At 46.9% G+C, this 16,007-nt stretch overlaps 3 protein-coding genes across 4 annotated transcripts; 2 read left to right on the top strand and 1 right to left on the bottom strand.

Annotated features, from left to right (window-relative positions):
* Positions 1 to 60: 60 nt before the first annotated feature.
* LOC112878263 (dirigent protein 16) lies at positions 61 to 1,103 on the top strand. Its single transcript, XM_025942709.1, has one exon. It carries the CDS (start codon positions 103 to 105, stop codon positions 916 to 918), a length of 816 nt encoding a protein of 271 aa, XP_025798494.1. The 5' UTR covers positions 61 to 102; the 3' UTR covers positions 919 to 1,103.
* Positions 1,104 to 2,317: 1,214 nt separating this feature from the next.
* On the bottom strand, positions 2,318 to 7,610 carry LOC112878262. Of its 2 annotated transcripts, XM_025942707.1 has the most exons (7): positions 7,448 to 7,610; positions 6,899 to 6,991; positions 6,584 to 6,718; positions 6,374 to 6,472; positions 5,631 to 5,771; positions 3,450 to 5,071; positions 2,318 to 3,368 (listed from the first exon to the last, which is right to left on the bottom strand). In XM_025942707.1, the coding sequence occupies exons 1-7, from the start codon at positions 7,523 to 7,525 to the stop codon at positions 2,480 to 2,482; spliced, it is 3,057 nt and encodes a 1,018-aa protein (XP_025798492.1). In that variant the 5' UTR covers positions 7,526 to 7,610; the 3' UTR covers positions 2,318 to 2,479. The 2 variants fall into 2 exon arrangements, with proteins under 2 accessions (XP_025798492.1, XP_025798493.1); XM_025942708.1 differs by lacking the exons at positions 6,374 to 6,472; positions 6,584 to 6,718; positions 6,899 to 6,991; positions 7,448 to 7,610 and having other exon boundaries at positions 2,480 to 3,368; positions 3,450 to 5,115; positions 5,631 to 5,746.
* Positions 7,611 to 13,140: 5,530 nt separating this feature from the next.
* LOC112877040 (xyloglucan galactosyltransferase KATAMARI1 homolog) lies at positions 13,141 to 15,398 on the top strand. Its single transcript, XM_025941238.1, has 2 exons — positions 13,141 to 13,294; positions 13,452 to 15,398. Exons 1-2 carry the CDS (start codon positions 13,259 to 13,261, stop codon positions 15,006 to 15,008), a joined length of 1,593 nt encoding a protein of 530 aa, XP_025797023.1. The 5' UTR covers positions 13,141 to 13,258; the 3' UTR covers positions 15,009 to 15,398.
* Positions 15,399 to 16,007: the final 609 nt, after the last annotated feature.

Here is a 16,007-nt window from a genome sequence, read left to right as displayed (position 1 = left end):
CATTCTTCAATGTATATAAAACCCTTCTCTTACCAATCGTTAGCCACAAAGGAACACACACAGCTGAGCTCGCACATCCAATCCAACCAACCAAAACCCACGATGTTGAGCTTCTCATCACCAGCCGTTCCTCTCACCCTTCTCATCGCGGCGCTCCACGTCGCCGCCATCCATGCACAGATACCTGCCGCGACAACGACCGGCGCCGCAGTCGCGGCGACAAACCCGCAGTCAGGCAGCGGCGGCGTAGGCGCCGGCGGCCCGGACGCGCCGCTGGAGCTCTACATGCACGACATCCTCGGCGGCTCGAGCCCGACGGCGCGGCCCATCACGGGCTTGCTCGGCAACATCTACAACGGGCAGGTCCCCTTCGCGCGCCCCATCGGCTTCAGCGCGCCGAGGAACGGCGTGGCGATCCCCAACGCCAACGGCCAGGTGCCCACGGTCAACGGCAACAACGGCATCCCGCTGGACACCGGCCTGTCCGGCGCCGGCTTCCTGCAGCCCGGGAGCGGCGGCGCGGCCGCGGCCCCGGCGCAGGTGCAGCTCGGGCCCGACGGCCTCAGCCTCGGGTTCGGCACCATCACCGTCATCGACGACGTGCTGACGAGCGGGCCGGACCTCGGCGCGCAGCCGCTCGGGCGCGCGCAGGGCGTGTACGTGGCGAGCTCCGCCGACGGGACGTCGCAGATGATGGCGTTCACGGCCATGATGGAGGGCGGCGAGTACGGCGACACCATCAACTTTTTCGGGGTGTACAAGGTGGGCACACCCCTGTGCCGGCTCTCCATCACCGGCGGCACCGGCAAGTTCAAGGGCGCCTGCGGGTTCGCCGAGGTGCGCCCGCTCATCGCCTCCGGCCAGCACGTCACCGACGGCGCGGAGACGCTGCTGAGGATCACCGTCCATCTCGCTTAAGTAGCAGTTGAGCTGGTCTGGGTTGGTTAATGTTCGGACTTGTCATCGGTGCATGCATGTGGTGTTCGCGTCTCGTGGATCGGATCAGATGATGCTGTAACTGCAAGTGTGTATTTGTGTCTGCAGGGCGTACGCGGAATTGTGAAAGCAGTAAAACAAAATGTTGTGTGGTTACTTGTACAAAAGATCTCGCGCGCACCTGCTTGCTACATGCTTGTCAAACATGAACCAATCTGCTGGCAATCCCCTGTGTTAAGCTCTGTGAATCAATCCCCTGTGTTTGGAATGCAGGAATCTCGTCGAAACTACCATTTCGCAAGAATTCAATCCTGCAGGACATGTTCTGCGATGAAGTGAAAGACGCAGGATCCTACCCTGTCAACCGGCCGCTGCCGCCTCTCTTCGCGGTCGGCAGACGCTGCTGGCTGATCCTCCACCGCCTCTGATTCCGCACAGCAGCCGTCCGCGTCGACGTAGCCACGGCCGAGGACGGAGGGCGAATCTCCCTTTGGGCGGGAAGGGCGAAAGGAAGGTGCTAGGGTTTGCGGCGAGGAGGCGCGGCCGCCATCGGCGCCGACGGATCCGCGAGAGGAGGGGAGAGCGAGCGAGATGAGCCGCGGTACCGGGGACGAGGACCTGTATGTAAATACTTAGGGGGCCTTCTGCAAAAAATGGATCGCGATTAATAATTGCGATCCAAATTAGGGGTATATCTGAAAATAATCGGATCGAGAATAATAATCTCGATCCAAATTAGGGGGTTATTTGTAAAAACTCGGATCGTGATTAGTAACCGCGATCCGATTGAGGGGGGTATTTGAAAAATGCCGATCGCGCAAATGAAGACACGACGACGGCGGCGCGGCCGCCGTCGTGCATCTGCGCTGGTACCTGTAAACCAAACACACCCGTTGCAGGCTCCGTCGCGCTCGTCCTTCGCTCCGCCGCCTCCAGCGCCGCACAACCGCCCGCGACTCCCCGCCGTGGACGAGGAGGGAGAAGGCGACGAGACGAGCTTGCCGAAGAACATCTCCGCGAGGAGGCACCTGGCGCTGCAGAGGTCGATACTGACGCGGCGATGCCGTGGCGGTGGATGAGCATTGATGCCGCGCTCGTGACAGTGATGCCGCTTGATCTGCAGGCATCGTCAGTTCAGAGGCAGAGAGCACGGGAAGCGGGCAGTACTCTTGACCCATTCGTCTCCTCCGGGAGGCTTGGGGACGCCCTCGACCTATTCGACCGAATGCCCAAGAAGAAAAAAAAATAGTGCTGGAGACGTGTTACCGATGCATGAGTAAGAAACTGGAGACGTGTTACAATACGCGAGATGAGTAGCATTCGCAGTTTGGCTTGTCAGCTAGTGGACGATGATGCCTGCTGCATTTGTGCGAATCGAATGGAGACCAAAACAAATTAAGAAAGCGGGGCCCCGTCCTCCAAACGGTTAAAGGGCGGTCAACAAGTACTAGCTTTTCAATCACATTTATCATTTACCACAGGGGAGTACATTTTTACAGCACGGCAACGATGTGATGCCATCTAACGACAGTACGCTTCCATATCAGATTTCGTCAGACAAAGTAGCAATCTGGGAAACTGCATCCTCAAGGCGAGACATGTGTGCCGCAAATCTATCCTTCAGCTCTGCAAAATCCGCTTCATCAAAGGCGCCTCGCATGGCCTTCAGACCATTCTGCAGCAGCACCATCCCTTCGCAGATGCCATCCGGCACCTTCCTCTTCTTCGTGCTGGCATCCTTCGTGATCGCCACTTTCTCAGGCTCGGGGACTACTGGAATTTCAGAGTACGCTTCAACCAGTTTCTTCAGCGCTCTCCCCTCTGAGACTAGGAGCTGGAATTGCTCTTCAGACCATCTGTCAGTGTGCAGGGCAGCCTCTTTCTGGAGATATGCCCTCAGCTCCAGCATGAATCCATTCTCATCTATGCTTGTCCCTGTGCTTGCATTGTATGAAAGGGCGGCATCTCCAGGAACAAATTTCCATAGCTGTGTAAAGGCTGTGCGTGCGGCAAAGTACCCAAAGGAACCCATTACAAGGTGAATGAGTGCCCAGTGTCGTTCCTTCAGCAGGAGATGGTACAGATCCCACATTGCAGAAGAAAGTTCGTTAGCATCATCTTCAGTAACATTCAAGTGACCGAGAATTGCCATGAAGGAAGCCATCGACGGTTTGCACTGAGACAGAATTGCATTTGAATTACCCGAAGTGGACAAGAACAGAGTGTGCAACTGCAAAGTCAACCTCTCCATCTCACTGAATGCGCAAAGATGCCTCGTGTTTGAGATAATACCCAACATGGAGCTAATGTGCTTGGCAAGGTGATCCTTACCACTATCTGGTGCAGTTCCATACATGTTTATGAGAGAGATGGTGAACTTGAACATAGCGGTGATGCTCTTCTCATCTATGATACTATCATCCTTTATTTCACTGTAAAAAAGACGGCTCGAGTGTAAAAGAAAGCCATCATCATCTGACTAAAAAATACTACTGGTAACTGAAATGACTTACCAACGCTGCAATGCAGAGGCTAGAGCATGTACAGGAAATCCTATCACACCCAAGCTTGAAGTTGGCACATTGATTGCTCGATGATTCTTGGAGTAGCTCTCCAGATAACCAGCAAAAGAAGTAAACATTTTCTTCACAGCAAGCTCCTTTATACCACCAGATAATGAATCAAAAGGAAATCCTTCCATCACTAATGCTAAGTGTAAGATCGAGGACTTGGAAGGGTTTTCATCATTCAGCATACAAGTATATACTTGATCAACAGTTGCAGAAGATGCATAGCTCAAGATTATGCACACTGAATGTGCAACCTTCCGCAGAGCACTGAGAGGCACAAGAACTTCCTCTGGTGATGCAACAATCTTTAATAGAAGGAATAGTTGATTAACTATATTAATTGAAGTCTCAGTTTCTGCGTAACGCATGAAGAAACACCATAGCTCTGTAACAATTTCCAAGCAAAGAAAATGGGGATGGAAAAGGTTTCCAAGTAAGAAAGCTTCCAACTCATTCCAAGCAGCACTCAAAGCAACAGCAGAAAGCATAAAAGTCTTCATGGCTTGTATGAGAGACGTATACACAGGTTGCCAAACAACAGCAGGAGAATGGTCTGCACCGTATAAGGAAGGGATTTCGAAGCCAAGGACATATGAGTAGATGTCTTCCGATGTTAAGATATTAAGAAGACTCTGTAGCTTTTTAGATAACTGGATCACCACCTCTTCTGTCAACCACGGGGAAGCATTGAGAAAGTGCAAAAACACAATTAACTCAGCAGGTAAAAGTGCTCTATTTCTATGATCAACATCTGAATCCATAGAGAAAATGCAATCCAGTGAGGCCAGATTTATCTCTCCCTGATTAGCTTGTCCCATGTGATCTGAATCATTAGCTTCTTCGTTTTCAAAAAAGTAGCGTGCAAGCTGACATTTGGACTCTGGTGTAACTTCAGACGACTTCATAAGTGTATCCAGTAAAACAAATAAAGTTGGCTCCAATAATTCAACAAGTGCCTCATTTGCTGCTTTCAACTGTGGCTTCTTGCTGAAAAAAATGCTCGCCGATGTGATCACAAGTGCACACCTAATTATATTCTTGTATATAGCCATCGCTTCAGATGGATATGCTGAACAAATCCTTACAGCATTTATTAAGAAAAACTTGATTGGTAGGAATGCCCTTCTGGCTTCAGAGGTACCAAGGGTTTCTAGTAATGGCGTGCACCATGTTTCGGCAGCAACTCTCAGAGATTCTATGGACAGAGAGAGAAGGGTTAGGATGATTTCTCTGACATTTACCTTTTCTTCAATCATTCCTTTACCACTTTGCAGTAAGGAGACTGTGCCTTTCCACGATACATTCAGTAAAGCCACCTGGCTTCCACCACTGGATGCTGCATAGGTTCCCAATTTACACAAAGTCTGAATAGTGGATGATGCAATCCTGGTCACCTCACTAGCAAGACCTCGTTCACTGTGTTTGACAGTAGTATCTTCATCAGGTATGCTCATTTTGCAGTCATCTGCTTTTGCGGCCTCAGAGTATACCCGGCACAGCTTAGCTGTTTCATCTAGAAAAATAGGTGCAGCCCTAGCGATGTCCGTCGCAGCTCCGTGAATTTTCTGTGATGATATATCCATCAGAGAGATTATACAATGGCGTCATTCTGCAAGATTAACACTGCAAGAGTCTGAAAAGAACACCCGCTATCTCATATTGATATGATCAGAATATGCTGATAAGATATGTCAAGAATCAAGACTAGGAAGCTCATTTCAATGATGAAGTTTTCATATTTCGTGTAACATCCCATTTGAAATTGCAAAAAGATATGCAAGTAATTTGAATATGGGCATCATATGAAAGGTAACTAATTTAACTCAATAACCAGTGCATCATTTACTTTAACTTTCTATTTGATTTAACATTTAAACTACTTTTAGGAAAGGGGAGAATATCTATGAAAAGGTAGACCTACTAAAATACAAGATTGAGCAAAGTGTGACTAAAATTATACACATATGCCGATACTGCAGCTAAAGAACTGATTAGCAAAAGGTGTTAAAAAAGGATTATTTCTCAGAAAATTGATCTTTGAATCATACAGGATATATTGCCAGTGTGCCACTGGCTTTGCCAGTTCAACAAGCTAATTCTACCACTGTAAAGATAAAAGTTTACCTTGTTATCAACTATTGAGCTTTCCATCAAACTTAGCAACTCTGAAATAAAATCACCAATAGTATGCACCATAACAACAGTAATGCATTTTGCCGCGGAAGGAAGGAGCTTGATCGAGATATTTAAGGTCATTGAAATTATCTGGAGTCAAGAAATTGAGTTTCTATTAGATTTCTCATGAGAAGAATCACTACCAGAAATGGATAAATGATGTAATGGCACTCTAGATGTTGTAATAAGTATAAACTCAAAATGGACAATTCAGTGAAGAAATATGCCAATTTATAGTACTACTACACTACTAACTTCCATTTTTTCTCATAAACGCTTATTTTGCCTTGTGAAGATTCTGTCCACACGTTCTGTTGTAACCAAATTCATGTCAATGCAATTTTCTGTCAATACGTTATGTAATCCGTACTGTACAACCCACATTAAAAGCTACAAAGAAACTTGACATGTGCTAATTGCAAGGTTCTACCATCTATTGTCCTTATAATGATTTTCTCTGTAACTCTTGAAAAAGTGGAATCACAAACAATAAAGGAGTATTGGTATAAGATTTCACTTTATATCATAAAACACGTATGGATCTATGGTCTGCTTTAGGCAACAAGCTTACAGAGCAGGCAGAGGAAAAGGGTAGCAGATGATACTCATCATTATATAGTTGTGATAATCCATACAAATTAACACAGACAATTTAAGCAAAATCAAAGGCACAGTTCCACATTTGCAATGACCTCTGGGAGAATTCTGGAGTGCTCTTCCTCTTGGACCTCTTCAGATTCCTCAATAGATTCAACAGACCACAAGATATGTTTTCGACACCATGAGCTGGCCTATTATAGATATACCAGCAATTAAATTTGGTTTCATTGGTTGAGCAAGATTGCAGATAACCCACTACAGTTGGCAAACACCTCCCGGGGCTTTGAAAATGTAAGAATTACCTTTGCACCAAGAGCAAGAAATTGCCTCAGACAATCAGTCATATCTATACATGAGCATTTTAGAGCAACCTGCAAAATTGACTTGTGTAGCATGCAGTGCGATACACCTGAACATTCAGAATCATCCCAAGACATCTAAAATACTGTGAAGGTAATACACTGAAACACAGTAACACCAAATATTCAGAGCATGAACTAGGGCAAACTGAATCAGCAGAAGCTTCTAGCTGGCGATACTTTTCATCCAATCTCTATTTGCAAATAGTAAATGCTAAACAATTAAATGAAAGAACAATGACGAGGGGACAAGGATACAGTAAGACTGTCAAGTATTAGGCTCAGATCATCTGGAGAGTACTGAAAGGAACTCTCGAGTTGGTTGATAAGTGCAATTCTATTCTCCAACACCTGTTACAGATAATGTAAAGTTAGGACGCTACATTTGACTTCATCGCACTAGCTTCAGCGATCATCTAACATGTACTTAATAGCTATTTAAGAACAAAAAAAAAATGCAATGTCTGAACTCTGAGAGCAAATGGAAATGAACAGCATAATTAAACGGTAATTAGTACTACAACAATCACTCGATCAGACATGAGACCCCAATACAAATCGGGAGCTTACCACTGACACTGAGCTCGGAAAACTCTACTCCCACCCTCGCAAAAAAACCATTTGCTGACATCTACTAATTGGCAATGCAACTAATCCCTAAGCTTTACGAGCGCGTACCCAACCAGGCACCGCCGCGAACACATGGAACCATGAAGCAGATCAAACCCTAGGGGGAGGGGATTGGGCGGGACGGAACGGAAGAAACGGAGTCGAAAATCGACGAGATGCGCGCGGATGATGACGTACCTCGGAGGATTTGATCGCCTCTAGGAGGGACTCCAGCTCGCCACTCCTCCCCTCCTGCAAGCCGCCGCCGACCTCCATTGCTGGCTCCCTCGGGCCCCAGGAGGGCGCGTGCTGGTTTTGCCGTTTCCCGCCTCTCTGCTCGGCTGCGCGGGCCGTTCGCCAATTTCTCGGTCTGGGCTGGGCGTTGCGTTGAGGACGGACAGGCCCGCTGGATCGGGGGTTCGAGCAGGCCAAAGTAAAGGAAAAAGTCCTTTCAACCTCCTCAACTATCACCAGAATCTGATTTACACCCCTCAACTTTATTAAAACCATCCAATTTACCTCCCTTGGTGGTTTCGAAAGGCGGTTTTACCGACATAGCATCATATCAGCAATTCTGCATAGCGCCGCATCAACCAAAGAAAGATAAATTGGACCGTGTTATTTAAGGTGGTTAACTGGACTTTATCAAAAAGTAATTACAAAAATATTATTTTCTTAGAAAACATATGCAACTAAAATTTCTATATATGGTTTCATCATAGAAAAAATATGAAAAAGTGGTTTCATACTTCTTTCTAAAACTATGCTCTATCTTCTAGTTCCTAGTTAGGAGTTATTATATCTTTAAAAATGCTTTGATTAAAATTATTTTGAAAATATTTTTATTTCTAAATTAGAATTAGGCATTTTTAATAGAAGTTAACTTCAACTCGGTTCATTTAGCTCGCCTAAAATTGAGCCTCTAACAATACAGGAGGTGATAATAAATAAGTTGAGATCACTAGCAGTACCAACTTTTAGCCAAAAAATAAAGTATGATCATAGGATCTTAATAAAAACTGGACACTATAAGTAGAGCATGATTTTAGAAAAAAAAAACTAGTTTCGTATATTTGTGAGCTAAAATGAATTTTCGAAGACTAAACCAGATTTTAGGATTTTTAATTACATATGTTTTCTAAGAAAAAAATATTTTTTAACTATTTTTTGATAAAGTCCAGTTAACCACCTTAAACTATCAACATGGTCCAATTTAGTCTCTTGTGGTTGATGTGGCGCTATATAGGATTGCTGATATGACGCTAAGTCGGTAAAATCGCCTTTCAAAACCACCGAGGGGGTTAAATTGGACGGTTTCAATAGTTGGGGTTGTTGAATATCCGGTTTTTGGGTTAGGGGGTAAATCAAATTGTGTTGATAGTTGAGGGGGTTGAAAGGACTTTTTTTCCAAATAAATACTTATGGGCCTTAGGAATCTACTACTAGAGAGGTTGGCCCGTCCGTTCGACCCAAGTCCGCCGACACTGTTTTGAAGTCGAGAACTAACAACACGGAGGGAGTAGATGAATGAAACAGCATCAACGCTGTTTTGAGTCGAAATTTGTCACACAGTTAAATGCAATGCGAATGTATCCCCTCCATTTTAGAAAGGTTGTTGTTCTAGTAATCAAATTGTTTATCAAAATATAGTTGTCATTCTCACGTTCCAAAGCTTTTTTTAGAAGTGACCTGCTGACCTTCCTACCGTTCATCAATGCAGGGACAGCAGCAACGCTCAATCTAAACCAATAAAGCCGGTCAAGGATCCCTAACGCAAAAGTAACAACCAGTGGGCCTAAAGATAGGAAAAAAATTCTGTGCGAACGGTTGTTGATCGATGACACGTATTCAAAGGCCTCGATTCGTATGGCTCTGTATCTCCGACTCCGTGCCTCTGTACGTATTCGGCTCCGCCTTCCTCGATACGATAAACAAACTGCTGCCTTCAACTTCCTCGATCGCGCCGCCGGAAAACAAATTGCTGCCTTCAACTTCCTCGATCGCGCCGCCGCCTTCAACTTCCAGTTCGGAAAGCTTTCGATCGCTTCATCACGCCATCAGCTTTGATGTATATCTCAGGCCTATCAAATGTTTGATGAAATGAGGAGAAAGAGTTCAGATCGTTCGCCAGTGAGGGCACCGTCCTGGCCGGAGATCGTGAAGTTCCAAACTACCAGCTAGCTTCGAAGACTTATATTCTCTTCGTGAAGATGAAGTGACTGTACGGGGCATTGCGCTTTAAAGATAAGTTGACAAAAAGAAGCATACAAGCAGTTCAAATCCATCATGTCACACTAAACTGAACCATCTCAGTTACAAAAATTTTAGTACTAACAAACAGAGACTGTTCAATTGCATCAGTTGAGAATCTAACTGGTTCCATCATATTACAAATAACAAGATAGAAGGGAAATTGAAACATGAAACTTGCCAAAGAGTACGGTCATATATTTTCATTATCCAGTACTCCATCAAACTGTAATTTCCTACTAGTTGATGCAGCATCTTTATCAACTCCAAATAAAAGACTTGTGTATCCTCCTTGCATAACATGAGCATCCATCACAGAAGAATTCATGTGCATATTAAAGTCCGGCATTGTGGCATTAGCATAACAGCCCTGGATTGATGGAAGTGCCGTAGCTGAAGGTTGGCCGTACACATAGTTTGGCATGCTATTAGCTTCAATCGTACTGGCTCCAAGGTACTATATGTCACAGAATATAAAATTATACATAAGACTTACATGTAAGTAAGTACAAATAAAAAGGCAGGTGTCTTACCGCTTTTTGTTTTGGATCAGCACCTTTGTCTTTGTTGGCACTTCTATTTTTCTTCCCCTTTTTCTTTTCAAGGGATGTGGTGGATGTTTTTTCTTTGGACCTTTTACTACACGTGGAGCTCTAAAAGATATTTTGCCTGTTAATGTATCTGCAGAACAGTAAGATGAAACTGGTGCAAGCTCATTGGCCTTTTCTTGCACCTTGATTATAGAATTATCTGCATCCAAATCTAGTTTATCTATAGCATTTTCCAAATCATCAAGAAGTGCTTTCGACAGAGAACATTTCAATGCAACAGATGTCGCCTTTCACGAGATACGTGCAGCTTGAGTGGACAAATTCTCCTTCTCAATCCCATGTTTCTCAACAAAAAATTGTCTTTTTGCATATTTAGGCCATCTGTTCAGTATATATTTTGATGGCAAAATAAAAATATCCTTTATGTTGAATACTTTGAGGGCATGCTTGCATAATATACCTGACATATTTGTAGGTGTTATTCATGAAACTGTATATAAAAAATATATCACAATTTAAAAAATTTATACACACCTGTAGCTTCAAACTTTCTGCAAGAACAAGTGATGGTCATATTTTTAATATTGAACATAACTGTCGCCCCTTGGTCTGATTGTAAATGTGCAACCATATATGTCAAGATTGACCCCTCAACTTTTAACAATTGACCAGCTAATAGAAATTGATCTTTAAATTCTGCCTCAAACTCTGAGTACATTCTTCTTGTGTATGATTCAGCTACTGTCTTCAACATAGGTAAATTTGGGCTATAAGAAACCGGGATCTTTCGACGTGAATGAAAATCTGCATTCAACTCATTTTCACGAAGACTGGCAGAAACCTTCTCACATTCTACAAGGAGTTCCGAAAGACCCAGCTTTCTACGAAACCTTTTCTTGAAGACATTATCATGCCTTCGCTCCTTTGAGTAGAGGTCATGTCAGCTGTAAAAGAGTCACGGTAGATAATAGCCAATTTTTCCCTTAAGCTATAAAGGTTTGCTAGCCAGTCATTGTCCTCAAGGTTGTACTCCCGCAACAACTCATGCCACTTCTTATTGAAGTAATACTCTGATCTATCCTCATAGACACAACTCTTGAAAGCAGGCAAAAACTCCTTATGCTTATTAATTACATGCCCAAAATGTTTAGCAGCATTAAGATAGATATGCCATATACAAAGACGATGGCTTGTGTTCGGAAATACATATGCAATAGCACCTGCCATGGCTGCATCTTGATCGGTGAAGATTGTGCTTGGGTGCTTTCCTGACATTGCTGTCAAAAAAGTTTCAAAGAGCCAAACAAACGATGGAATAGTTTCATCAAATATTAATGCGGCTCCGAAAAGTATGGTTTGCTTGTGATGATTGATTCCGAGGATTGGAGTAAAAGGCATTTCAAACTTATTAGTTTGAAATGTGGTGTCAAATAACACAGCATCACCAAAGCATGCATAATCCATGATCGATTGACCGTCTGCCCAAAAAAAATTAGCTATACAGCCTTTATCAGGTCCATCTTCCTTATCTATATCTACTGCATAGAAAAATGTAGGATCCTCATGTTGCTTATTCTTCAAGTAGTTGCATAGTGTTTGTGCATCATTGGATTCTAAGTATTTCTTGCGCTCACGACCAATCTCATTATTGCAATCCATCCATGAGTATGGCATTTTGTCGGCTCCTCCATAGAACTCCTTCATGAACTCATACACTTGGGCAGGCCTCATTCCAGCTTCCCGTATCTGGCCAATTAGCTTTCTATCTGCTTTTGTGACACGTCGTTGGGATCTTAGATTTTTCCTCTTGTTCGGACTAGCGAGATAATGATTATGCTCAAGTACAACCCTTTGCACTGTCCAAATCCCCTCTTTACTCACACCGAACTGAATGCGAGCACTGCATCCTGACCGGGTCGTGCCCTTTGATGACTCAGTGTTCCCACATCCTTGGGCACTACAAACTATGTATTTCTGATATAGATTGCCATCTAATCGGTACTTTGTGGTGCTCTTTCTAATGCTGAACCCAATTTTTTCTACATAGTCGTTGTACATCTCGCAAGCGTGGTCCTCAGATTCGAAAGCCATTCCAACTTGAGGAATGATGATTGAACTTTGTCCAATTTTATCAGCCACCTGTTGTACAGCATGATCTAACATCATACATTATTATCTACTAAATGACCGAAAAAAAAGACAGATCAAACAAACAACGTGACCTTACCTTAGTTGCCTGAGCACCCTCAGGAGTCACCTGAACCCCATCGTCTACACGTTCCATGCTATGGGAGTGCGTGGTGAATTCAACATTCTCCTGCCCGACCACATCATGATCTTCTGCCAGGACGTGTCCTCACCAAGCGATGAGTCAACCTCCATGGCGGTTGCTAGTGTTAAGAAGAACTAACGATTAAGCAAAATAATACGTTTTACTAAGAGGATGTACGCAGGCGGCCTCACCATGATAAAGTTTTCCGGATCGAGCGAGCAGCGGCGCAAGCGATCGAAAGTTTTCCAGACTGGAAGTTGAAGGCGGCGACGCGGTCGAGGAAGTCGAAGGCAGCAGTTTCTTTTTCCTAGCGAAAAAGGCGGAGCCGATCACGTACGGAGGCACGGAGCCGGAGATACGGAGCCATATCCGAGATACGGAGTCACGGAGCCGGAGCAATACACGTGGGCACCATGCCCTTGGATATCCACGTGTCATCGATCAACAACCGTTCGCATAAAGACCTTTTGCGGTATGTTCGCACGGAATTTTTTTGCAAAGATAGCATACATGTTAGGAAGCTCACATCGTTCATGTTCATCTATACGCAGGAATCCAAAGGGGAGTACAAGTCAGCAAGTCACCATTGGCCAATCAATTATCAAAAAAAAAATAATCAAACAAGAAACAACTGATGATAATTATTCCATAAACAGTGTGCATTTAATGCCAGTCCGCTGTCAACGCTGCTGCGAAGCGCGGGCCGATCTGTATTGGTGGTATTCCCGTTGAATTCCAGTTCCAGAAACTCCAGAGCACGCGTGTAGCTAGGCCTTTCGTAGGGTGTCCAGTACATCGTATTCATCCCTCGCCTGCATCTATCTGTACAGACTAGAGCCTTCGTCTTCCTCGGTTCCTCCGATCCTCTCAAATTGATCATCCAGTCCAATGCGTTGCTAAGTATACTGTACCTGATTCTAGTAGCCACACTCAGACATGCAGCTAAGCGTGGCCAACTTCATCGTACAACTGGTGAGACGCATAGATTTCCGTCCTCCGATCTTGCCTGATGAAGTGCTTGCGACGCACTTCATCAGCACCAGTTGTTTCTCTTTGCCTTTCCCCGGATTATACTTGCGCAGTTACGCATAGCCATTTCTGATGGTGTTGGTGCTTCTTGATTCGGCAGCTGTCCAGATCTGCAGCGAAAGGCGGCGGCGCTCGGTGGCGCCGGGCCGTCGGAGCGAAGGGAGCGGAGAAGGCCGCGGCGAACGCGCTGCCGCCGCTGCAGCTCCTCGCCATCCTCGCCGTGATAGCATGGACCCTGTTCCTCTACGTGCAATTCTCCGTGCTCAGCGCCGCGGTGGAGGTGGAGGTGAGCGATGGGGTTGACAGCGCCGACCCGTGCCGGGGGCGCTACGTCTACGTGCACGACCTGCCGCCGCGCTTCAACGCCGACATCATCCGCGACTGCCGCAAGTACGAAGACCACTGGGGGGACATGTGCGGGGTCGTCAGCAACGCCGGGCTCGGCCGGCCGCTCGCCGACCGCGCCGACGGCGTCATCACCGGCGAGCCCGGGTGGTACGGCACGCACCAGTTCGCGCTCGACGCCATCTTCCACAGCCGGATGAAGCAGTACGAGTGCCTGACCAACCACTCGGCCGTGGCCAACGCCGTGTTCGTTCCGTTCTACGCCGGCTTCGACTTCGCCCGCTACCACTGGGGCTACGACAACGCCACCAGGGACGCCGCGTCCGTGGACCTGGCGGAGTGGCTCATGGCGCGGCCCCAGTGGCGGCGGATGTGGGGACGCGACCACTTCCTCGTCGCCGGGCGGACGGGGTGGGACTTCCGGAGGAGCAATAACGTTGACCCGGACTGGGGCAACGACCTCCTCGCCATGCCGGCCGGCCGGAACATGTCGGTGCTCGTGCTGGAGTCCACGTTGCTGCACGGCAGCGACTACTCCGTGCCGTACCCGACATACTTCCACCCCAGGTCGGACGCCGACGTGCTCCGGTGGCAGGACCGGATGCGCGGCCAGCGGCGGGCGTGGCTCATGGCGTTCGTGGGCGCGCCGCGGCCGGACACTCCGGTGAACATCCGGGTCCGGGATCACGTCATCGCGCAGTGCAAGGCGTCAAGCGCCTGCGCCATGCTGGGGTGCGCGCGCTCCCCCGGCAGCCCCCAGTGCCACGCCCCCGGCGACATCATGCGGCTGTTCCAGACGACGACCTTCTGCCTGCAGCCGCCGGGGGACTCGTGCACGCGGCGGTCGGTGTTCGACTCCATGGTGGCCGGCTGCATCCCGGTGTTCTTCCACACGGCGTCGGCGTACAAGCAGTACCGGTGGCACCTCCCCAGGGACCACCTCAACTACTCGGTGTACATCCCGGACGCGGACGTCCGGCGGCGCAACGTGAGCATCGAGGCTGTGCTCCGGGCGATCCCTCCGGCCACGGTGGAGCGCATGCGGGAGGAGGTGATCAAGCTCATCCCGAGGGTTCTGTACGCCGACCCCAGGTCGAGGTTGGAGACTATCAAGGACGCGGTCGACATCGCCGTCGAGGGGGTCCTCGACACGGTGGCGCGGATCAAGAAAGGTGAGTACGTGGACAGCGGCCGGCCAGTCAGCGAGGACCCACCGAACTTGTACGTCTCGACGGAGTCGGCGTTCCGACCCAAATCCGTCGTCTCAAGAATGATGATGAGGCTTAAACAATGGATTCAAGGACATCGCTAACTCTGCGTCTCTGCCGGTGTGAGAAAAAAGAAAAGAAAAGAGGAAATGCAGGACAGCCAAATCAGTACACGAAAATGTTAGTTTTTGAGAAACTACAGCTACAGCAGGCAAAGATGCCGGCCTGAACGGTTGTATTCATATGAAAGGTTGGATATACAAGATTTTTGAACATCGAGTTTTGGGGAGCTCCTCGCTAGCATATAGTAGATTACATAAAAGGGCGCTTACCTCGTCAAGGAAGAGGGACTCAGATCGATCGGTGGACCGTACCAGAACGAAAGATCATGAGCTGTAGTGGCATTAGTTGTTCACCCAGTAGTCGGGTGCCTACATTACCCATGAGGACGACGGTAAATTTTTATCCACAGTTTTATAGACACTAGTCCATGAACACAGTTTTCTATTGTATTATGTTCATCATCTGAGTTTTCAGTTTTAAATTGTTCTCTTTTTGTACGTAACGTGCTATAAATGTCTACACTACGGGAGAAGCCTACTTTGCCAGACACTCGGCAAAACAGCAAAGACTTTGCCGAGTGTTACACTCGGCAAAGAGGAAACGGCAAAGAAAGGGTCGGCAAAGGCCTCTTTGCCGAGTGTTTTTTGTCGGGCACTCGGCAAAGACTTTGCCGAGCGCCTTATCCTGCTCTCGGCAAAAAAAATAGATGTGACGACGGAGGAAACGGTGACGGACGTTTGCCGAGTGCCTGAGAGAAGCACTCGGCAAAGTGTATGCTCTTTGCCGAACGTTGGTGCAGGGACACTCGGCAAAGATTATACTCTGGTCCAGCTCTCGGCAAAGTCCATGCACTTTGCCGAGTGCTGGTGTACAGATGCTCGGCAAATCTTATGCACTTTGCCGAGTGCCAGGGCAGAGGCACTCGGCAAAGGTTTTTTTTTTTGAAACGCCTGGTTTCTTTCTCCCCGAAGCCTCACACAGTTTTACAAGTTTACAATAGCCACACAGATGCATCAAACAAGCTGATCGACCACAAGTTT

Source organism: Panicum hallii, chromosome 9, assembly GCF_002211085.1.
Source record: "Panicum hallii strain FIL2 chromosome 9, PHallii_v3.1, whole genome shotgun sequence".
Classification (NCBI taxonomy): domain Eukaryota; kingdom Viridiplantae; phylum Streptophyta; class Magnoliopsida; order Poales; family Poaceae; genus Panicum; species Panicum hallii.
Note: the sequence above shows the minus strand (reverse complement) of the source record. Positions and strands in the feature narration are given on the sequence as shown.

What these genes read in the sequence shown, in the direction of transcription:
- LOC112878263 (XM_025942709.1), top strand. Translation starts at nt 103, where the DNA reads ATGTTGAGCTTCTCATCACCAGCCGTTCCTCTCACCCTTCTCATCGCG.
- LOC112878262 (XM_025942707.1), bottom strand. Translation starts at nt 7,525, where the DNA reads ATGGAGGTCGGCGGCGGCTTGCAGGAGGGGAGGAGTGGCGAGCTGGAG. An exon ending in ACTCCAGAATTCTCCCAGAG is followed by an intron (nt 5,772 to 6,373) that starts GTCATTGCAAAT and finishes TCTTGACTCCAG; the next exon opens with ATAATTTCAATGACCTTAAA. An exon ending in GCTCAATAGTTGATAACAAG is followed by an intron (nt 5,072 to 5,630) that starts GTAAACTTTTAT and finishes ATATCATCACAG; the next exon opens with AAAATTCACGGAGCTGCGAC.
- LOC112877040 (XM_025941238.1), top strand. Translation starts at nt 13,259, where the DNA reads ATGCAGCTAAGCGTGGCCAACTTCATCGTACAACTG. An exon ending in CCAACTTCATCGTACAACTG is followed by an intron (nt 13,295 to 13,451) that starts GTGAGACGCATA and finishes TTGATTCGGCAG; the next exon opens with CTGTCCAGATCTGCAGCGAA.